Below are 23,980 nucleotides of genomic sequence, written 5' to 3' on the forward strand. Positions count from 1 at the left end.
GAAATTAAGGCCCAGAGGATTAGATACTTACTCAGTCTGACACAGAGCAGAAGGACTTGACGTGAACTCAGAGTTAATGACACCCTCACCCCCACCCCAGGGCTTTGTCCCCTGCCCTGGCTGTCTCCTGTGTCCTGGAAAAGTAATTGGGAGTACACAGATGCTCCTGGGATTGATTAACTGGTATGCTGTGAGCCCTCAGGGCTAAGAGTGAGCAACCCTCCATCTGACTCCTACAGGGACCCAGAGCACCTGCCTCTCTGCTTCTAAGAATGTTCCTCTCCAGAATTCATTCATTAGGAAATCTGGCAAGTACCAGGCTCTGGACTCATACCTGCCTCACTCCCAGATTCTTTCCTCCTTTGTATTGGTCAGCTTTCTGTTACTGTAACAGACACTTGAGATAATTAATTTATACAGGCAAAAAGGTTGTTTGGGCTCATGATTTTGGAGGTTCTAGTCCATGATCGCTTTGGGCAGGACATCATGGTAGAACTTGGCAGAGCAAAACCACTCAACTCACCTGGGCCAGGAGGCCCAAGAGAGTAAGGAGGAGGCAAGCCTTCTACAATCCCCTTCAAGGACATGCCCCCAATAACCTAAACCCCTCCCACTAGGCCCCGCCTCTTAAAGGTTCCACCACCTCCCAAGAGCTCCATGCTGGGACACTGAAGACCCAAACTATACCATCCTTGTGCTCTAAAATCAGGCAACATCCGGGACTGTTCTTGATGGACTTTAGTTGAATTTTCATGTTGATTCCCCCAGTTCCAAAATGAGTCCAGCCCCAGGTGATGAGATATGGGCAGGCAGGATCACAGAGGAGCAATGTGGCTGCTCTCACCTGTGTGACAGGAATCAGGCCACCTGGTGGTGAGGGTTAGACTCAAGGCCAGGTGCAGAAATGGGAAATCACCATCCAGGATAAATATTCTGTCTCCTGGTTTCCCATACTGTGACCTCAGACCTTCATCTTCCCTGCAGCATCTCATCCCTGGGATTCATCAAGGGAAAGATTTAAAATACACACACACAAACACACACACACACTCACATACACCCCAAAGCTAAATCAGACAGTTGTCTGTGAACACATTAATATATTTATTATTCCGATAAATACCAGTCATTTCAATATGCAAATGTTATTGAGTTGAGACGTTGTGGATTCTGCTCTGAGAAGGTGTCTTTGCATATTTTAAAATTAATAAACCGTGAAATACCTTATGCCCATAATGATCTAATTACACTTTTCTAAGAAAAGCAATTTTAAACTGGATTGCCTTTTATTCCCTTTAATTAGGAGCATTGCCCTTGAGGTAAATGAAGTAAAAAATATCCTTCTTTGAAAGAAACAAGATCCATACTGCAGAGCCAGCAAATCGAAATGAACCCCTACTTAGATTGTACTAGTCTCATTAAGAACATGAATCTGTGGCTACAGCCTGGGACAGAATGAGAGCTCATTTAGAACCTTGTTGGCTGTTAATAAAATTCACACTTCTTCCTAGGGAATCTCCATTTTGAAATAAGACGTTTTCCAACATGCAAATTCCCGAACCCCACAGCTTTCCTACTAAACTGAGGCCTTGGCTGGGGAATCTGCATTTAATTTTTCACATGGTTCCCAAACACTGTGTCTCTTGAGAAAAACCAATTTGAAGGGTGTTCCTGGTACCTCTGACTGCAGTGACAGACTTTAAAAAGATAGAAAAGACACAGAGAGGAAGGCAAAGGAAGGGGAAAATCAATAATGCACCCAGTGTAGATGCTCTATTACCGAACCCCTCAACCACCCTAGGTTTTATGATCCTTGCTTTTACAATTGAGGAACCTGTGCACAGACAGGGTGTGAGATGGCTGTAGTCACACAGCAGGCATGCCTAGAACTGGGATTTTGGTTCAGGACAGGCCATCTTTAGAACCTTCCCTCTTGCTACTAAAGTAGAAAGGATACTGCCTGCCTTTGGGAGTGGACGGTCCCCTTAGAGGGTGAACTTGAACATACCAGGAATGGTTAAGGAAGAGGGAGTGGCCAAAGCTATGGTACTGAGTGTAAGAAGGGGCAAGAGGAAAGAAGGATTTTCCTTTCTCCATGAAGGGCACCTCTAGGAGCAGAGGCAGAAATTAAGGACATCAATCGTGGGATGAGTGACGAGACAGTCCTGGGTGGGTATGGATTATATGAGATCGGTTATTAACGCACGACTGTAATTATTATACTGTAAGAGTTTTCTCTTTTGACTACTGTCCATCCAGTGATACCAGAAAACAGGCTTTAAAGCAGCAACTTGAAGACAGGAACAAAAGTGGTGATCATAATTGTTACCATTGCTTGCAAGTCAGAGAACAAAGCAAAATGGTCTTTATTGACCGTTCTGATGAGAATATAAAGGAGTAGACATAGATTCCTTTCTCTTCCCGGGGCCATCCAAAAATGAAAGCTACAGCTCCAATTTGGGAAGAATAAATAATAAAATGCTACTAGTTACTATTAGCAGTGGAGAAGTGGCTAGATAGTGAGCAGATGGAGTATAAATTAATAGAGGCAAAGAAGGTTTTCTTTCTCACCTGACCACACCCTCACCAAGAGCAAGATCTAGAACGTTTTCTACACACGAGACAGCTCCTGAGACTGATAACTCAATGGTGGAGGGATTGCCTATCTTGTGTGAGGTCCTGGGTTCCATCCCCACCACCACAAAATAAATAAATAAACTATTCTCTCTCCCATAGTGTGAACATGGTCTATTGTAATCATCAGAAAACCGAAACCTACTGATAGAGGACTTCCTTCCTTCCTTCCTTCCTTCCTTCCTTCCTTCCTTCCTTCCTTCCTTCCTTCCTCCCTCCCCCCTTTCTTCCTTCCTTCTTTTCTTTGTGGGTACCAGGGATTGAACCTAGGGGTGCTTAACCACTGAGCCACATCCCCAGCCCTTTTTATTTTTTTTTTTATTTTGAGACTGGGTCTCACTAAGTTGTTTAGGCTTCAAGTTACTGAGGCTGGCAATCCTCATGCTTTCAGCCTCCCAAGTCCCCAGGGTTGGGGGCATGCATCACCACACCCAGGTATAAATGCTAACTCTCAGTCCAGAGTGCATTTAGTAAAGGCAGGCATCCCGAAGTTACAACTTGGTGAACTCTGAGACAGACTTCCACAGTTCCATGTCACCAGCAGTAAGATACACAATATTTCTTAGACACACAAGTTAGAAGATGCACATTTCTTGTATGATTCTTTCATCTGTTTCCTAACTGTTGATGACAGACAGGTAGGTATTGCTTTTGTCATTTGAAGAAAAAAAAAAGCTACATTAAATTTAAAAGATAAAGACTGTGCATGCTTAGTCACCAAGAACACTGAAAGACACTGCGTTTGGCACTTTAGGTGGCTTCTGTTATAGCTTCTCTGACTGCTGGAGCCCCATCCACGTGACAATGTCTCTTCCTCCCCCTCCCCCAGGGCCTACAGTACATGGAACTCATCCCCAAGGAGAAGCAGCCGGTGACAGGCACCGAGGGTGCCTACTATCGCCGCCGCCAGCTCATGCACCAGCTCCCCATCTACGACCAGGACCCCTCTCGCTGCCGCGGACTCTTGGAGAATGAGCTGAAAGTGATGGAAGAATTTGTCAAGCACTATAAGAGCGAGGCCCTGGGTGTGGGAGAAGTGGCCCTCCCGGGCCAGGGCGGCTTGCCCAAGGAGGAGGGGAAGCAACAGGAAAAGCCAGAGGGCACAGAGGCCGCGCCCACCACCAACGGCAGCCTGGGCGACCCGTCCAAGGAGGTGGAATACGTGAGTGTCCCCTTGCCTCTGGCCTGGCTGAAGTGACCAAGGCGCAGGGCTGCAGGGCCAGGGCCCCCTCGTGCCACACTGTTCATGTAACCATTTGTACCTTCATTCATTTAGCAGGTAGTTGGTGCTCGTCTACTCTGTCCCAGGTGCTGTCCCATGGGAAATAATACAAGGTCACAGTCCACGGGAAGGTGACTGCTATAGCTTAAAGAAAGGGCATCTAACCAAGTTTGAGGATGAGAGTAAACTTCAAGACATTGATGAGGCACAAGCTGGTGTTGAAGAATAACTAGTAGCCAGCCGGACTTGGTGGCACATGCCTATCATCCCAGCGGCTCAGGAGGCCGAGGCAGGAGGGTTGCGAGTTCAAAGCCAGTCTCAGCAATTTAGTGAGGACCTAAGCAACTCAGCGAGCCCCTGTCTCTAAATAATATACGAAAAAGGACTGAGGATGTGGCTGGCTCCATGGTAAAGCACCCTGGGTTCAATTCCTGGTACCAAAAAAAAAAAAAGAGAGAGAATAACTTGGAGAAGGCTTGGAGCCACCCAAGTCTTCAGGTTTTGAGGGGACAGTGTGTGCCCCCTTAAGGAGGTTAACGTGAAAAAAAAATCATCAGTTCAAGAGATGAGTCAGAGGACTAAAAGCAGTCTCCTGTTCTCATGTGACACAGCATGGCGTGCAATGGGAATGGGGGACGTGAGGCTGGGGAGGTCAGTAAGTAGGAACTTCCTGGAGAGTCATGCTGTCCATTTATCTGTCAATCAAATTCTGGTTACCTTGTATTATCTGCCAAGCCCCAGGGAGTCAGACAGATGAACAGAGGACACTGTCCCCATGTTGGAGAAACCCATGGATCATAAGGGTCACAGGCAGATTTTCAGTCAGAGAGTGCACATGAGCCCAGTTCTGTTTTAGAAAGTGTTCTCTAAGAGCAAGGAGCAGAAGTGCTACTGGAAAGTGAGGCACTGGGGGATGTTTGGAGAACCCAGTGTTAAGGAGATGAAAACCTCATAGATTTGTCTGTATTTTACGGGGCATGGAGTACTGGGGATTGAACTCAGAGGCACTCGGCCACAGAGCCACATCCCCAGCCCTTTTTTGTATTTTATTGAGAGACAGGGTCTCACTGAGTTGCTTAGTGCCTCACTTTTGCTGAGGCTGGCTTTGAACTTGCAGTCCCCCTGCCTCAGTCTCCCAAACCCTGGGACTACAGGCATGCACCACAAACGCGTCTAGCCTGATTTGTCTGAAACTGAGGCAAAAGGACAAGCTGAGACCACATGGGGCTAATGGACATTCACTTCATGTCCAGCCCCTAGTGCCCCTCACATCTTTTTAGTTCTTTCCACCCATCAGCCTTGTGACCTTATCCTTCCCTATTTGAGATAAAAGTTCCAACTCGCAGGGTCCTCATCACCTTTTTCCCTGGGAACAGGCTGAAAGCCGTGATCCAACAACCCAGGGAAATGTCCACCCAGACAATGCCATTGCTGGAACCAGAGAGAGCAGGACACTGTCTCCCCTGAGTGCCCTCTATCTCCAGCCTCCATGTCGTTAGCATGATCTAGGATTGCCATCCAAGAACTGTGGCCTCAGAATGCTGTAGCCAAGAATTCTAAGATGAAAGAACAAAATTTGTCTCTTCCACTACAGATTTGGCCATGATATTTAAAGACCCATTTCTCAAGAGAAACACAGGTCCTAAGCCCTTTAAAAAAATTAGCTCCAGTTACCACATTTTGTAAACTGGTCTTTCCTCATCCCACCCCAGTTCTGCCCTCTGTCCACCCTCGGAATAGCTGTCTGTAAGGCATAATTCCAGAGAATTCCATGTTGGAAGGAAACTTTTTTGAGGCTGTCATGACTCTTCCAAGTTGCCATTCCCAGGAGAGAAAGGCTGATCTGAGAGCAGATCTTACTATCAAATGAGCTCCCCTCATTTGTTCAGCATAGAACTGGGGCAAAGGTGGCCTGGGATTCCGGGTCCTTGCCTACAGCTAACTTTAGAAAATACTTGTGATACTTCAGAATTGCTTAAATAACACTGCTAGACAATGAATGTCAGATCCACAGTTAGAAAATTAAGCAGAGAATTGCCAGGTGCAGTGGTTCATGCTTATTATTCCAGTGACTCGGGAGGCTGAGGCAGGAGGATCACAAGTTGGAGGCCAGCCTCAGCAACTTAGGGAGACTCTGTCTCAAAATGAAAAAGAAAAAGGGCTGGGGATGTGGATCAATGTTAAAGTGCTCCTGGGTTCAATCCCTAGTACCAAAAAGAGAAAAAGCAGGTTATCCAAAGGAAGCAGTTATTAGTTGGCCTGGGCTGGGCTGGGCTGTCTATAAAAGATAGACTTCTCCTTTCTTGTCCTAACCACAATGTGAACTCAACACCCAATTATGTTATTAGGGGGCTGATGTCTGTCACCCCCTCAAGATACTGAGGTCTTGTTCATCTTTGTATCTACAGTAGATGTCATAGATATAGATAGTAGATGCTCAGAAAAACATGTGCTCCTCAGATAAATAAAATCAGTGTTTGAATTCAATTGAGTCCTGACAGATGGCCACAATTTGCATGGCAATTTTGCCTAAAAGGTGGTATGATTCCAGTTCCACATTGATTGAGCATCTGGTCCATGCCAAATCCCAGGCTCACAAGTCCAGAGTCCGTCTTTAATTCTCACAGTTGCCTGCTAGGGTGAATTTCACCAGAATCATCAGAGAGGGCAGGAATCTGAGGATCAGAGACAATGAGACTCTTTTCCAAATCCCCACTATTTCCAGCATCTGCATGATGTTGAATTTTAGCGCCTTACTTGTTATTAGCTGCAGAAAAAAAAAAAGAATAGCAAGAAGACGACTGTGTGTGTTTTTTATTATTTTTTTAGTTGTAGGTGGACACAATACCTTTATCTTACTTGTTTATTATTTTTGTGGTGCTGAGGATCAAACCCAGTGCCCCACACATGCTAGATGAGCGCTCCATCACTGAGCCACAACCCCTGTCCTGAAGAACAGAGGAAAGAAGCCTGATCCCAGTTCCTCGGGTGCAGGGCAATGAGTTTTGCAATAAGTGGTCAGGGTATTCACCTTGAGGGTGAGAGTATGCAGAAGAAATTGGAAGACAATTGGACATCCCCAAAGCAGAGATTTATGGGGCAGGGGCAAGAGGAAATATGAAGGGCAAAAAGAAGCCATATGAAACATACTGGAACTAGACTGGTGGCACCTGACCATCCTCGCCCCAGGGGTGATTATGTTGGCAGCTACAGCTTAGCAGCCACTGCTCTCTGCTCAAGGACTGGACTTGACACTAGTATCCAATACAGAGCCCACAACCCCCTACTGCTGCGAAGAGCTTTCGCTTCTCCCCCACCCCCAGGTTGCTTGGCCTCAGAAGTGAGACCAGACTCCAAGGCCAAATTCATTCCCATTTCCCAGACCTTATTCCTAGGAGGGCAAACAGATGTCATGCCATAAGAGGGTCTCACAGCCACGGAAGTTGGAGAGGCAGTAAACTACCTGGGCCTCTTTATACCAGGACTTTAGTGGGCTAATGCAATGGTACTTAAACCTAAGTCTTCCAGAAGACTGGGTGCCAGCCCCAGAGTCCACATCTTCGTAGGTGTGGGGCACGGCCTGAGAATCTGCATCTCTACCGGGTCCCCAGTTGAAATGGATGCTGGTCTGGGGCCACACTTTGAGATGCCCTGCGAAAAAGTGTTTAAAATTCCCTCATGTGCAAATTCAGCAAAGATGATACTAATTTGGTAAAGAGTAAGGATCCAAGAGGTAAGTAACCTGGGAGGTTTCTAAATTCACATGGCCTCCTGGCTTTACGTTCATTTTGGTGAATCACTGCAAGGGAGCCCCGCTTGGAGAATGTGTCCTGGTTCCTTTGCCTTGTCCGTGGTTATAGAAACACAGGAATGGAACCTGGCACCACCCCCAACCACTCCTGTCCTTGAAGATACTACATCTGAGCCATCTGAGGCTCACGAGCTGCCTCTGTCTACAATGCATGCAGCCATGCACTCAAATGGCCCTGTGTACTGACCTGTCAGCCCTGCCCCACAGTGGTGTTCTTCCTCCCACATCTCAGGGGGACGCAGGTATGGTGGAATTGGGCTGCTGCAGCCTCCTTACCCCTGACCCATCACCAAATATTTCCCAGTGGAAAGTATTATCCAGGGCAGGAGAGTTTGACTGCCACAGCTTTTCCTAAATGGGCTGGTATTTTGAGGGAACTGGGTAACAGTGGGCCAGCCAGGTGGCAGGATACAATGCTCCCTGACCCCTGCTCATCCAAATGGCTGGAGCTGCCACACCCTCGGCTTGCAAACAGCCACCTGCAGAGAGGTGCTACGGACAGTCAGGAAGACCTACAATTAGCCATGGTACGTCCATCTTCCTGAACAGTAAATCCAAGAGTCGTGGCAGGCTACGCCTGACTCTGAGCAGTTTCTCAAAGTGTTATGATCACACCACTGAGGTCAGCAGAGGTGGGACACCATGGGAAATGCCTGCAGCCACTAAGCGCCAGAGTCCTCCCTCCCCATGAGGAAACAGAGCAGAAAAACCCCAGTCGCAGATAGGAACTCACCCACTGTCACCCCCAAAGGAGAAACACAGCCTTCTACATGCAAGACTATGAAGCCTCCCTCTCTTTCTCTCTCATGCCCCACTGTGTCCTACTCAGGGGCCCTGGGTGGCATCTCCATCTCTTTGTCTTTGTGGCAACCATGAGAGGGGTTGTCATACCCATTTCACAGGCAGGGAACCTGCAGCTCAGCCAGGTTAGCCACTTGCTGATGAGCCACAGGCTCCAATTCAGGCTCCAATTCCAACCTTTCTGCTTCGCCAGGGATTTGAGGGTCCAGCAGCCCTGGGGAAGCCTGGCAGGGCCTCCAACCACACAAGGGCAGGCGTGTGTCTGAGAGCGTTTATGTTCTGGGGTCACAACAGCATTTGGTGTCCCTCACAGTCCAGCCAACTGAGGAATCTGAGCCTTTTATCTGCTTGCCAAGAACAGCAGGGCTTCCTGCCCCACCCAGTTCTGGCCCCCACGTGATGTACTGGGACCTGGGAGAATCAGAGGGCTGCAGGGCCACAGAACTGCTGGCTGCCCCTGCTCTTTGCACCTTCTCACCCCAGTCTGGTCCAGAGGTCCTCACCCTCTCCCAAGCCCTCCGCTCTCCCCTTCCTCCCAATGAGTGAGGTTGACAGGCACCTGCACAGTGTGGGTGACAATCTGAATACTCTGACTTGTAAAGGCTCCTCCAAGTTATTTCCCTGCATTCAGAGAGCTTTGTGGATGTTTTTTTTTTTTCTTGGAAATGAAATATACAGATTTCCTGGGCATGGTCGTTTTGCCCAGGAATTTCCGCCCTTCCGCACAACCCAAACTTGTAACTGAAGAAAGGGGACAGAAAGCCAGAACATAGCATTAAATGTAATCTCCATTCTGCAGTGTTTCTCCTTCCTGCCAGGGGCCTGTCCCCACCTTGCCCCTTGCTACATCATCTCAGGCCAAGGGATTGTCCCAAAGAGAGACTGAGGAGAGTAAACTGAGAGAAGCAAAGGTATTCGCAGGGCTCCAAGCTCCCTGCTGGGCCATGGAGAACAGGCCTGGATCCTGTTTCTCCATCTCCCACAAAAAAATGCAAAGGGGGGGGGGCAGGAACAGGAGGCCCTGGCCCCCACCCCTCCTGCCACAGGGCTGATTCTCAGATGGAAACTTACAGCAGCTGGCAGCTCAGCCCAACTCCAGCCCCAACAGAGGGACATATTTGTGGGCAAGGGACTTCCAAGTCTTTGTCCGAGCAGATGTTTGGCTTGTGGGCTCTGCGGGTTGAATGACGGGCGTTCCTGCCAGCCCCACTGGGGAATCTGAAATCACCCCACCCACTTTGTGAGCCACTTCTTTCTGAGCTGGAGGACAGGAGGATGAGAGGTGCAGAGACAAACCTGGTGGGCACTCAGCCAGAGGGATCCCTGGTACCCTCTCTTCTCCCACCCACAACCCAGGTACCCATGGACCTGGGAGCCATCTGCAAAATCACCATGGTTACCAAGTTCTCAGCATCGCCCTCCCTTTCTTTCTTTCTAGTGGAGGTATTTTAATGACATTCAAAGGAGGTCTTTTTTCTAAAGAAAATTTCCTTTATCCCATTTTTTTTATGCTCTAAATACTTTTCCATATTTCCAGGTGGCTTCCAGAAGCATCTTTTTTTCTCCTTTCTTTTTCTGAGTAGCTACATAATATTCCATTGACTAAAACAGGGATTGCAGACTTAGCACTAAAGCTGCTGCAGGTGGTATCTAGACAGATGACTGTAGCTGTGTTCCAATAAAGTTTTATTTATAAAAACAGGCAAGGAGATGGATTTGGTCCATGGAGGTGATCATGAAGGTGATAATGGTGATGATGATGATGATGGTGGTGGTGGTGATGGTGATGGTGATCATGATGATAGGGTAGTGGTGGTGATAGTGATGATGGTCTTGATGGTGGTGATGATGATGGTGAGAATAACAGTGATGGTGATGATGATAATGATAGTGATGAAGTGGTGATGGTGGTTATGATGGTGATGGTGATGTTGGTGCTGATTATGATGTCATCACCTGCCATTCTTTACCACCTGGGTTGTGCCAGGCACTGTGTTCCAGAGACTTCCCATTTCATTTTATTTAATCCCAAGCATTGTCCTAAAAAGTATATTATCTCCTTTTTTTTTTTTTTACAGATAAGGAAATTGAGACATTTCTTGGTAAAATTAACAGTGTTTACAAACTTCAGGTTCCAATCCATTAGAGGATACAATCCATCAATTCAGCGTGTTACAACCAGAATCTTTTCTTTTTAAATAGTTAAAGTAGAAAGAGTAGGTCGGGGTAGTAAAGATTTTTTTTTCTAGAAACATTTATTTCAGGGCTATGTATATGATCAGATTAGGATATAAAGTGTATTTTCTACTGTGTATCACAGACAAGAGCAAAAATTTTGAAAAGCATAAAATTCTCTAGTCACTTTGCTGTTGATCACTTAAGCCAGAATTAGAACCCAGACCTGCCTCACCCCAAACTTCATCCAGACCCTAAATGACAGCAGCTCCCATCTCCAGAGCACCCAGGAGGCTCCAATAGAGCAGGACACATCAAGACTTTCCTACTGAACCATGGACCAAACAGCATCCTGCTGGCTGGTCGTGGAGCCCGTGCCGGCCAAAGCTGGATCAGAGAACCACATTCCAAAGCCTGTGGCCCTACCCACAGAATGGGGAGCCTGTTCCTTTTGCACCATGAGAAACCTCAGAAAGGCTGTGGTGTGGGGACACAAAACATAAGGGAGCTAAGGTTGCAGAAATGATTTAGGCCAGAAAAGGAAAAAAAAAAAAAAAAACCCTTCTGGGATACAAAAAGCCACAAAGCAAAAATGGTGCCTGATCACCATAAGAGGAATTGGGGAGATGCTGTTTATAAATAAATTGTGAGTATTTGTGTTGGAAAGAACCCAGCGCCTGGATTCAAGGCCCTTGTGTTAATATTTACTGTATTGTAATGGTGAGATTTTCACAAGGCGCTCTGGGTTTAGACTGGGTAGGCTTTTGGATAAGAACCTTCCAGAAGAAAACAGCATGACTGAGACAGGATTTCTGGCAAGCCCGAGGGAGAGATTATTACTGGGGTCGGAGGCCTCTCCTTATCTGCAGATCGCTCTCTGAAGGCCAGCATGGCTCAGTCCTTGGGGATGGTTCTTCAGCCGTGTATGCTTTGGCCACTTTCCTGAATCTGCTGAGGCCTGAATCACATGGTATCTTGGCTGCTTCATTTCGGAAGCTGGGATAATTCTGCGTGTCGACATTTAACGCCCCTGTTACCTGATGCTGCATAGGGTTCTATCCCAAGGCGAGTAGCTTAAATCAACAGTGTTGATTTTGCTCACAAATTGTCCCCTTGGGCAGGGCTTATCGAGGGATGCCAGTGTGTGTTTTTCTCATCATGGAGGTGTTTGGGCTGGACACAGCTGGGCTGGGTGGGCAGAGCATCGTCGCATCTCTTCCTCTATCTCTGCAAGGTGGTTTCATGTGATTTCCCAAGCACAGGAGCCACAGAACACCAGGACCTCCTTTCCTGTCTGCTCAGGGCTCCCCCAGGGTGAGTGCTCAGAGGGCCCAGAGAATAGCTACCCACACGGCCCCTGACTTACAGTGGCTCCACTTAAAATTGTTTTGAGTTTGCAGTCCTGCAAAAATGACACACATTCAAGGAGGAACTGAACTTCAAATTCCAATCATCTACGGGGACAGGAATAGGAACTGCTCTTTTTTGTGATTTCAGGCAATAACTGAGACCCACGGCCCCCGTCAGCTACTCGATTATGACATTAGTCAGTCGATGTACTGTAGCACTCCCGAGGACGGTGCTGGTAATCTAGGATGCTCGTAGGTCAGGAATCGTCAAGGCATTTTCAACTTACAAAATTTTTGACTTTCAATGGATTTATCAGGACATAAGCCCATTGTAAGTCTAGGAGCAACTTCTTTGCCTTGTGACATCTGGGACACCATGAAGCATTATTTCCTCCACTTTCTGTTCCATTCAGTTTAGTCACCAAGCTGGGACTATTTTCAGGGAGAGGGAATTCAACTCCAGGTTGGTCGGAAACGTACCCAAGGATTTGCCAACAGGACTTGGAAACATGGGAAATGCAGGAACCCCACAACCCCACGGGGGCTCAGCTTTGGAGGCAACAAATCAAATCCACATCTCATCTTGCTGACAGCCACTATCTACAAATCTCCAAGGCCCTACGCATGGAACAGTCAACACCTTTCACCTCAACAATTTCAACTAGGAATCTTCTTTCATTTGAATAGGAACAGGACAGAAAAATTTCATTGGCACTGAGGTCAGCAGAGGCCAATGTTCTATTTATGAAAGGTTTCCTCCACATTTTCTCTCTCTAGGAAAAAATACTCTGCAAACAAGGTTCTATGGAAAGTGGTGAAAATATCCCTCATGGCCAAAGTCTGGTTTAAGATAGTTGGGAGCCAAGAACCAGCCAATATGTTAAGAATCATTCTCCTCTACACTGTTTACACTGGTCCTAAAGGTGTTTGCCTGTACCACATCCTTAGCATAAGAAAGGTCACGTGGCTTGCTCAGAGCGAGTCCAGATTGGAACATTGTAGGATTCAAAATCACCGTTGTGGGAACTGAGCCAAATAGGTGATATCATTTTTGCTGAACATATGTATAAAATAGTGTTTTAGCACTCAACAATAGTGGTTCTCAGGGTGCAGGCCCCACTATCCCAGTGTCCCTGGGGAGCGTGCACATTCTCATGCCCCATCTCAGACCTCCTGGAACAGACATGCAAAGGAAGGAGAGTTATGATCTGTTTTAACAAACCCTCTATAGGAATCTGGGGCAGGCTTAAGCCTACAACCACCACCTTGGGTTCTGGTGGAGGAGGGGTGAGTCAGAGGCAGGAAGCAGACCTTCCAAGCTGGGAGGCTTGCTGTGGACCTGGGTAGTGGCTGATGATGAACAGATAGTCAGCTCAATTCCCTCTCTTGGATAAAAGGTGATTTCAACTAATCATTATTGATTGCTTAAAAAGTCCAATGATTTCATTATCTCATTTAAGCCATATAACAGTCCTAAGCTGCTGTTGTTACTGGTATCCCTATTTGGCAAGTTAAAAAAAAAATCCCAAGGCATAGAAAGGTTAGGTAACTTGCGAGGTTACACAGCAACGGGTCCAGACAGTCTGACTTGAGAACTCCCTTCTTGACCACCCGATGCATTTTTAGAAATAGTGAACCTCAGTACAAAAAATCATGGTAGGAGGTTAATTAAGTTTGTGCAGAGACAGATGGGACCAGGATCCTAGGACCCAAATAAGCTGGGGGTTCTAACTCTGGGATGCCAGCCTGTTCCCGGTGGCTGAGGGGCCACCAGATGGACAGCCCTAGGACCACCTCAGATCTCTCATCCTTTGAGATGACCGGGGAAAGGACCCAGAAAACAGCTCAGAGGTAAGAAGAGCAAATTGTTTGCTGAGACAGAGTGACAATCAGCACCCAAAATGTTTTCATGAAACAACCATTGACACCATTTGTTGAAAAGGCTAATGGAGCTAAGAGCCAGATATATTAGGGAGACCCCCAAGGGAAGAGAGAGAGAGGAGCTTGAGGAAGCACTTTCAGACTGTTGAGAAGGTGGAGACTCAGCTCCATGAAAGAATCTCCCTCCCTTCATCCAAGCTACCACCAGAGTTCTCTCCCAGCCACTCCTCCCCTCAAAGACCTGCAGTGGCTCCCTATTGCCTCCAGAGTGAAGTTCCAATACCATGGATTCTAATTGACCTGCCATCACCCAGGCTGTCTTTGGGCCTTGTTTCCTGGACTCCCTTCTAAGGGTGCCTGTCAATGTGCCACGGTGACAAATCCAGGTGTTTTCATGGCCCTCTGCTTCTACTTACTTCCATATTCAGCCACATCTGGAGACTTGGAGTGCTACCACCTGGGTGTAATTTCGTGGGCCAGTGAGTCCCTTCTGTGTAGGAGGAAAAGGGCTGCGAACTTCACTCTGTGAAACTTAGAAGCCAGACAGACAGAAAGCTCACTTTGTACTCTTAACCGTCCCTGCCAAATCGTTGACAATCCCCAGCTTGGCGGCGGCGGGGCTGGTGGCCATGAATGGGTGCTGACTCATCACTTGTTTCTGGTTCACACCCTCTGACGAGTTCCAGGCCGGCAGGGCTCAGTCATGGCAGGAGCAACAGAGATTTCATTTAGGTGAGGGACGGACGCCCTCTGCTCCCGTGGGCAGAACGGAAACCGCAAGTCTAGCATGTTCTGAGGGGCCTTATCAGGCAGAGAGGATGGAGCCAAGGACCCTCCCAGCTCAGCAGACACGTTCCGTGTCTAGACATCTGTTTTACGGCTGCTACTCGGCTCAGGGTCAGATGGGTGTACAAGGCTGCTCTTTGTCACATGGTTTTCATGCCCCGATTTCCACCATTTTAATCTTTCTGTCCTCTTTCATATACACAAGTATGTTAAACATGGAAATGACACAAGGTGAGAACACTGGCTAGCGTCTGTGCTCTGTGTCAAGCCAGCTTTCTGTTACTGTCACTAACACCTGAGATAATCCACTTATAAGAAGGAAAGGGTTATTTTGGATCCTGGATTCAGACGTCTCAGGCCTGGTCAGTGTGACTGGTTTTGTGTCTGTGTGAGACAGTACATCAGGGCGAGAATGGGTGACAGGGCAAAGCTTCCCACCTCACAGCAGCCAGGAAACAGAGAAAGAAGAAGAGACTGTGGTCCCAATATCCCCTCCCCAGTGACTGAACTTGTGTCCACCAGGTTCTACCTCCTAGAGGTTCTGCCACCTCCCAGTGGCACTACAGGTTGGGACAAAGCCTTTAACACTCGTCCTTAGGGAACACTCCCAATCGGAACTTCAGCAAACTCTTTAACATTTACCTCCCTATATGCACAAAGAAAAATAATAACCATTTCTATTTTGGCTGACACCATAGTTGGTGCTTACTAAGTTAAAATTATCATCTCAAGTCCAAGGTCAACAAATATTTTCTGTAGATGGTCAGGTAGTAAATATTTCAGGCACTGTGAGTCACCAGCCCAAATTAATGGCATCCTGTAAGCGCCTTACATAATAAAACAAATTTCTACAAGATTTTTATAGATGAAATTAAAAATACAGCAATCATTAAATGTATTTTAGTCTGGAAATCTAGATCTACTAATGAGAAGAGCCAAATTCTTTTGGGGGGGGAGAAAATGTGTCACTAACTTGAAGAGTGCCAGGGTGTCATTTACGGATCAGGATGTAAAAGCCACGAGATGTGGTAGAGAGAACTTGGCTTTGGAGTCAGGTTTTATTTCACCCAAAACCAATGTAATACAAAAGACGGAATGCAGACGTGGCCCTCCAACCCCAGCTCTGCCTTCTGTCCCTTGTGCTAGGGATCTGATCCTGGATCTCTCTGAACCTCAGTTTTGCCATCTCTAAGGGGGAATATAATGATTCTCCTAATGTGGAGATAACTCTAGGAGGAGAAATAATTCTTTGATTTGCATCTGGGGTATTAGCAATGAGGGCCAAGTCCTGAGCTGAGTACTGGTCCCAGATGGGAACTAAGGGCATGGAATCTGTCATCACTGCCGGGCCTTTCAGGAGCAGAAGAGGACTCAGAGGGGCTCAAAGATTTAAAGGGAGCTGTGCAGATACTTCTCAGAAGAAGATATAAAATCAATCAACAAATATATAAAAAAATGTTCAACATATCTAGCAATTAGAGAAATGCAAATCAAAACTACTCTAAGATTTCATCTCACTCCAGTCAGAATGGCAATTATGTGCAATACAAGCAACAATAAGTGTTGGCGAGGATGTGGGGGAAAAGGCACACTCACACGTTGCTGGTGGGACTGCAAATTGGTGCAACCACTTTGGAAAGCAGGGATGAGATTCTTTAGAAAACTTTGAATGGAACCACCATTTGACCCAGCTATCCCACTCAGAAGACCTACAATCAGCATACTACAGTGACACAGCCACATCAATGTTTATAGCACCTCAATTCACAATAGCTAAAGTATGGAACCAATCTTCAACAGATGAATGGATAAAGAAAATGTAGTACTTATACACAGTGTAATATTTCTCTGCCTTAAAAAAGAACGAAATTATGACATTTGCAGGTAAATTGATGGAACTAGAGAATATCATGCTAACAGAAATAAACCAAACCCCCAAAACCAAAAGCCAAATGTCTTCTCTGATAAGCGGTTGCTGATCCATAATGGGATGGGGGTGAAGGAACTTTGGATTGTGCAAAGGGGAGTGAGCAGATGGAAAGGGGCGTGGGGAAGGGAAGGATGGTGGAATGCAATGGATATTATTACCCTATATACCTGTATGATTACTCTACTGGCGCGACTCAGCACCATATTCAGCCAGAGGAAGTAGAAGTTGTGCTCCATTTGTGTACAGTATGTCAAAATGCATTCTGCTGTCATGTGTAACTAATTAGCACAAATTAAAATATAAAATTTAAAGAAGAAGAAAAAGATTTAATAGGATAAAACTGTCATGTTCCCATTCTTTAGAGGATGGAAACAGGCAATTTAGAGATGTGTGTTGGATGAACATGTGAAGAAGTAAACCAACAGAGGAACTCTGGTAGCTAGCTCTCTCTGCTCCTGGGGAAGAGAGGGCAGGAGAGAGGGCAGAGTCCTGGAGTCTGGTTCCCGGGCTCTCTTGCCCTCCCCAGGAACTTTACAGGAACTGCAGCCAGGGAGCAGCAGGAGGCGATTTCTACTAGGGCTCCTGAGCCAGCCAGTGGCAATGTTACTGCTAATGAAAGGCAGAGTGCCCGATGCAAAGAGGACCAGAGAGAGCCAGGGCCCCGAGGCCTCTGGGAAACTGCTTTGCTTCTCTGAGCCATGCAGAAGCTCTTCCTTTGCCAGGTCAGAATGCGCTCTCCTAGCCCTTCAGACAACCCCCTGTGGCCAGTCCATCACTAGGTGGAGGAGACAGATACACATCCCTCAGACACCCAAGCACGCAGCATATAGGTACTCGAGAAGGTGGGGCACTATTTCCAGTACACGACTTCCTTCCAAAGGGGACAGTGTGCAGAGAGGGGAAACTGAGTCACTTTACAGTGGAGAAACCTGTAACATCAGAGCATATCTGAATAAAGTTTGTACTGCACTTGATGTGGCACAATATTGGTTAGTTGTGTCACTAATACCATATTAATGTAAAATGTAAAGAACAGAAAAAAATTTGGTGTAGGGTATGAGAATCCTCTCTTTTTACCATTTTTTCCCCTGTAAATCTACAACTGTATAAAAATTAAAAAGCTTGTCAAAAAAAAATAATGGTGCAAGGTAGAGCAAGAGATTAGAATGTAACCAAGTGTGAGTGGTCTACTGAGAGGCCTCAGATTCCACATTGCAACTGATTTTTTTTTTCTTTTTTTTTTTCGGTACCAGGGATTGAACCCAGGGGCACTTAATCACTGATCCGCAGCCCCAGCCCTTTTTGTTTTTTATTTTGAGACAGGGTCTTCCTACATTGCTGAGGGTCTTGCTAAGTTTCTGAGGCTGGCTTTGAACTCTCAATCCTCCTGCCTCAGCCTCCCAAATCACTGGGATTACAGGCGTGTGCTGTTTCATCCAGCTGCAAGTGACTTTTGAGAAACCATCTCCTGTCTGATTCTGACATGCTACCAGAGAATGCTATCCACAGTTATCTGGGAAGGCTACAAAAAGGCACCTCTTTTCCTTTTCCAACTTTCTATCAGTGTCAGGCCAGGTAGCCTTCATATATTTCAACCAAAACGAACGTAAAACAAAAGCCGGAACACCACCGTAGCTCTGAGAATCTAGCCATCTTGGGGTTGTGGCTCATTGGTAGAGCACTTGCCTAACATGTGTAAGGCATTGGGTTTGATCCTAAGCACCACATCAAAATAAATCAAATAAAGGTTTGTGTCCAGTACAACTGAAAAAAAAAAAAAAAAAAGAAGAATCCAGCCATCTTACCTAAGTCATTAAAAAGAACTTGCAAAAAGTCCAAACAATGTTTTTAAATTTTTCTTCTCACTAAAATTTTTAGTTTTGGAAAACATAGCTTTGGGTAGGGGGGTGGTGCTTATTTTTGTGATGCTGGAAATTAAACCCAGGGACTTTGCTCATGCAAGGCAAGCGCCCTACCACTGAGCGCACTCCCAGACCCAGTTATTTTAGTAATACATGTCTACGTTAGCATGTTCTTTAAGTTCATGGTTGTCATTTTAATTGGATAAATATTTAAATGTTTCTCTGTTATTATTTCTCTTATGATAAATAGCAATAGCTGTTACCCACATGAACAAGAACTGTACTGGGACCTCTCAATAATTTCTGCCATATAAAGAATACTGAGACCAAATGATTTGAGAATTCTTGGGCTACAGCATTTTATTTACTCCTCTCAAATAACCTATTAGGTAGACAATGTAATTATCCTTCTTTGAGGGTGATAAAACTGAGGAACAGAGAGGTATATGAACTTGTCCAAAGTTGCACAGGAAATAGGCGAGGGGTGGGATTCAAGCTCACTGTCACCATGCTTTCCTGACTACCTGTATCATTGTGCTTCTCTCCTACCTTTCCAGTTCTGTGAGCTCTGCAAGGAAGCAACCCCGGCCGACAGCCCTGTGGTCTACTCAGACAGGGCAGGCTACAGCAAGCAGTGGCACCCAGCCTGCTTCGTGTGTGTCAAGTGCTCCGAGCCGCTGGTGGACCTCATCTACTTCTGGAAGGACGGTGCACCCTGGTGTGGCCGTCACTACTGCGAGAGCCTGCGGCCCCGGTGCTCTGGCTGCGATGAGGTGGGCACCAGCTGGCCGGGTGGGGAGAGGGGATGCTCACTGTTGAGGGAGGGAACCTGAGGCCTGGGGGTTGGTGGCTCTGCTGGGGATGCACTCTCCAGACTGGGAAACCGAGGTAGACCCCCGCTAAGGCCCCCGTTTCTTCCTCTGCCAAACAGGACTCACACTTGCTCCCTCCCATGGGTGGTTGGGAGGGGTCACACAGAGTCCTGTGGGGTCCTGTCCTGGGCACACCGTCCAGCACTTAGTGAGTTCTCAGAAGAACGCTGTGGGGTACACAGGAGGCAGATGGCCCCAGGGCCAAATCAGTCCTGTGCTTCCCAAACACCTGCACCTCGGTCCTTGTCATTTATAAAGCGTAAATGAGAATAGGACCTTCCCTATGGGGGCAAAGGAGATAATTCAGGAAGATGCTTGCACAGGGCCTGACCTGGCTGCTCATAAGTGGTAGCCACTATTGGTCTCACCATGAAGTACCATGACATATGATAGAACGTGATGGGATGTGAGATGGTAGAACTACTGGAACACAACACCACATGTAAAGATGGCGTCGGAGAGAGTCCAGTCTCCAGTAGGGGAGATGAAAGGAGCCGTAACAGTATACCAATAATGACAACTATCATGATAATTATATGATTACAATAGCAGTATGTTCTTTGGAGGCAGAAGACGCACTCCCCTCATCTCTGGCACAGGCAAGGGTCTGGGATGTCTTTCTCACACTGAGCCAAAGTCTGCCATCTCCTGCCACCTTCTACCTGTTGGTCCCAACAGGAAGGGAAAAGCTTGCACTGTTTCTGAGTGACATGAAGAAGGAAAAGGGCTGTGGCAGGCGCACCCCATCACCTCATTATCGAGGGGACAACAGGATACTCAAAATCTCAATTCTCCCTCTTCTCTTTTTGATGTTGTTGTTGTTGTACTGGGGATGCACTCCAGGGGCACTGTATACTGAGCCACATCCCCAGCCCTTTTTATTTTTTTTATTTTAAGACAGGATCTCACTAAGTTGCTTAGGGCCTTCACTAAATTGCTGAGGCTGGCCTTGAAATTTTGATCCTCCTGCCTCAGCCTCCCACGTCACCACACCCAGCTGTCCATCATCTTTTATTTTTTTTAGCATTTTTTTTTAGTTGTAGATGGACACAATACCTTTATTTATTTATTTTTTTGTGGTGCTGAGGATCAAACCCAACATCTCACACATGCTAGGCAGGTGTTCTACCACTGAGCCACAACCCCAGCCCTCCATCATTCCTTGAAGACTTACAATGGTGTCAATAATTTGCTCCGTACTTTAGGCATAATGTGCCATTATTATCTCTCAATGATCCTCCAGAGACAGACTATCGGGGTCTGCATTTTACACAGGAGAAAAGGACAGCTGAGAAAGGTGGATGGTACCCAGACAGAAGTCAAACTTTGGGCCACTCCCTTCCCTCAGCATTCCGTGTATCATGGTTCATTTTGCACTCACAAACCCTAGGCATGGGAAATATATGTGTTCCCATTTTACGAACATGGAAGCTAAAGCTCAGGGAAAGTAATTTGGACAAAGTCATGGAGCTGGTAAATGTCTATATGAAAGCTCATTCCTGATTCCTCTTTCACACCAAAGTCTCTAAGCATGTTACTCCATTCTTCCTGGGCCTCAGGTCTCTTCGAGTATGTTTGTTCCAGAGTGTCACTTTATTGCAAGCCCAAGTGACCCTCTGGATTCTTGCTCTTGAAGAGTGGCAGCTTATTTGTCATGAACTGTCCTCATCCTCACGGGGGATGTAGAATCCAGTCTCAACCAGCCTTTGCACTTTCACACAAACATCCCAGGTGCCATATAAATAAAAACCTGTCTCTAACAGAAAGTTTTTTGTTATTTTGTCCATCTGAGAAGCTAAGAGGCCACCAAATAGTACCCTGACTACATCAGATTTGCACCAGGTTTCACCACTGAGGCACTTAAAGGTCAAAACAAGATGGGATGGGAGGAAGCACCACCAGCCCACAAACAGGCCCTGGGTTCACTGTCTCCACCTGGGGACAAAACTTGATCCGTGTGTCTTCTGCTTCCCTTTCTAGATCATCTTCTCAGAGGACTACCAGCGCGTGGAGGATCTGGCCTGGCACCGGAAGCACTTTGTCTGTGAGGGCTGTGAGCAGCTGCTGAGTGGCCGGGCCTACATCGTCACCAAGGGCCAGCTCCTGTGCCCCACTTGCAGCAAGTCCAAACGCTCCTGAGGGGCAGCCCGCCCACAGCCAGAAACCACCAGGTCCCTCTGAGAAGCCGAGGCCATCCTCAGGAGCAGATGGGACAGCCAGGAAGAAACATAAACAGTGATTTCTTTTTTTTCCAGTGGGAATATACGAATATTCTAGATTGAGTGGTGATGGATCCTTGAGGGTCAGTAGTTGCAAAACCAGAAATATTCTAAGAACTCTTAGAATGGTTTGTTTTTGTGGTGGTGGTGGTTTCCCAGCTACAGCCTCCTAAAGACATAGATGGTACCCGGAGAGGGAGTCTAGGGGGAATTTCCCAGAATGCAGTTCTCTCCCTAGTGAGCCCGTCACGTAGCTGTAGGATGCGAGCTGTGTTTTGGACATGGGAGCTCCCCTGGGAACAGGCTGTGATCCCAACTGTCACTTGTTGTCTCTTTCTTTCAAGTGGAATTTGGATTTTTAAATAAACAACTATTTTTGGCTTGAAAAACATATCAATAAAAGTTTTATGAAGTCTACAGATACCTTTATCCAATTACTTACAACACAGCAGTGATTTTGCAACATCTAGTTAACCCCATCTTCCTCAAGGATGGTGCTAGCAGGAAATGCGGTAAATGCTCATGAGCCCCTTCATCAAGTGTCTCCCGGGACTTCCGTTGGATGTACATTTCCCCAGACAGAGACCCCCCCTCCTGTCCTGCCATCACAGAAACTTCCAGATCACGGATGGAAAACAGCTTCCCATTTCCTGGCACATCAGAAAGTGGCCTCCCAGGAACTGAGGAACTTCTCTTTAGCCGGGGACCCAACCCAACTGCCCTTGGAGCCTAGACAGATACTGAACCCTTGTGGAAGTAGGACCCAGAGAGTGTGGGCAGCTCTCAAACAAATCCACCTAAGCCCAACCATAGGGTGCCACAGGGGACATGGGAACAGTATGCATAGCTCTTAAAAAATAGGGACTTATGAGAAACCTCTCAATTTTAAAAACTGCCAACTGATCATTGATTGAGTGAGCAAATGTCAGAGACCTTGAGGCCAGATTTTAACCTCTCTCTTGTGGTCTCTGTATTTTCAGCCCTTGATCTAATTTCCTTCCTTTCGACAATTACTAAACAAAACAAAAAAAATCAGCCAGGCGTGGTGGCACACATTTGGGAGGCTAAGGCAGGAGGATCCCAGGTTCAAAGCCAGCCTCAGCAACTCAGTGAGATCCTGTCTCCAAATAAAATATTTTAAAACTGGCTGGGGAAATGGCTCAGTGCTTAAGCACCCCTGGATTCAACCCCTGGTACCAAAAAAAAGAAAAAAATTATTTTCCACTGGGGATATGAGGATCAAATGACATGAGTCCTAGATGCTCAGTCCAGACCCCAGGGATCTTTTTCTTAAATAGCTCCCTCTGTTGGACTGGGGTTGGCGTTCAGTGGTGGAGCACTTGCCTAGCACACATGAGGCACTGTGTTTGATCCTCAGCACCACATAAAAATAAATCAAAGGCATTGTGTCCGTCTAAAACTAATTATATATATATATATATATATATATATATATATATATATATATATATATAATAATTTGTTCCGTACTTTAGGCATAATGTGCCATTATTATCTCTCAATGATCCTCCAGAGACAGACTATCGGGGTCTGCATTTTACACAGGAGAAAAGGACAGCTGAGAAAGGTGGATGCTATAAGGTGGACATAGTGATACTAATGGTGCTGTATTCCCAGATGGTCAAGACCAAACATAAAGATTCCAGACTGAGGGGGGACACTGGTGGCTGCCTGTGTGCAGCCTGTCTACACTCGTGCTCCCCTTCCCTTATGGGAAAGGCCCACTTCCCATTGCTTTCCCAGCATCCTTTTCAGTGAGAGAAAGGGCTCAGCAGTGGTCAGGGGCTTCTCCATCAGGTGCTTCTTTAGAAACATTTTCTTCCTTAATGAAGAGAGGTAATAACCTGCTTTCATCTTTTTACCTTCTTTTTTTTATTGTCAATGAACCTTTATTTATTTACATGCAGTACTGAGAATCAAACCCAGTACCTCACACATGCTAGGCAAGCACTCTACCACTGAGCCACAACTCCCTGTACCTTCTGTTTTGATAGAATTTCAAACTTAGCAAAAGAAAGTTAGAACAAAGAACCATTTGAGGACATTGCTAATGGTGCCTCAACGTCCCTGAATATTTTCTTTTTTCATTTTTATTTATGGGAGGGGTACTGGGGACAGAGCCCAGGATCTCACTCATGCTACTCTACCACTGAGTCACACCCCAGCCCACCCCTAATAGTCCCATGTGTCATACCTACAAATAAGGACATTCTCCTCTGTAACCCCAATACAACCATCAAATTTAGAAATCAACACTGACACAGGTCTACCATGTGACCTTCAGATCCAAGTCGAGGGTCACCAATGACCCCAGTAACATCTTTTATGATAAAAAGGTCCAGTCCAGATTCTCATACGTTCCATTTATTTGCCTTGGCTCTTTAGCCACTGGTCCCCAGTTCTTTCCTTAATACTCA

General features: G+C 46.4%; 1 protein-coding gene across 1 annotated transcript in view; it reads left to right on the forward strand.

Moving 5' to 3' along the window:
- LMCD1 (LIM and cysteine rich domains 1) overlaps window positions 1-21,959 on the forward strand; it is a 62,341-nt gene extending 40,382 nt beyond the window's left edge. The window contains exons 4-6 of the mRNA XM_081276155.1: window positions 3,464-3,796; window positions 19,009-19,224; window positions 21,304-21,959. Coding sequence (XP_081132281.1) covers window positions 3,464-3,796; window positions 19,009-19,224; window positions 21,304-21,462 — 708 coding nt within the window. The 3' untranslated portion in view covers window positions 21,463-21,959. The remainder of the gene's footprint in view (window positions 1-3,463; window positions 3,797-19,008; window positions 19,225-21,303) is intronic.
- The last annotated feature ends 2,021 nt before the right edge of the window (window positions 21,960-23,980 follow it).

The sequence above is a fragment of the Spermophilus citellus genome, assembly GCF_964194105.1.
Source record: "Spermophilus citellus genome assembly, chromosome: 19".
In the NCBI taxonomy this organism is placed as follows: Eukaryota; Metazoa; Chordata; class Mammalia; order Rodentia; family Sciuridae; genus Spermophilus; species Spermophilus citellus.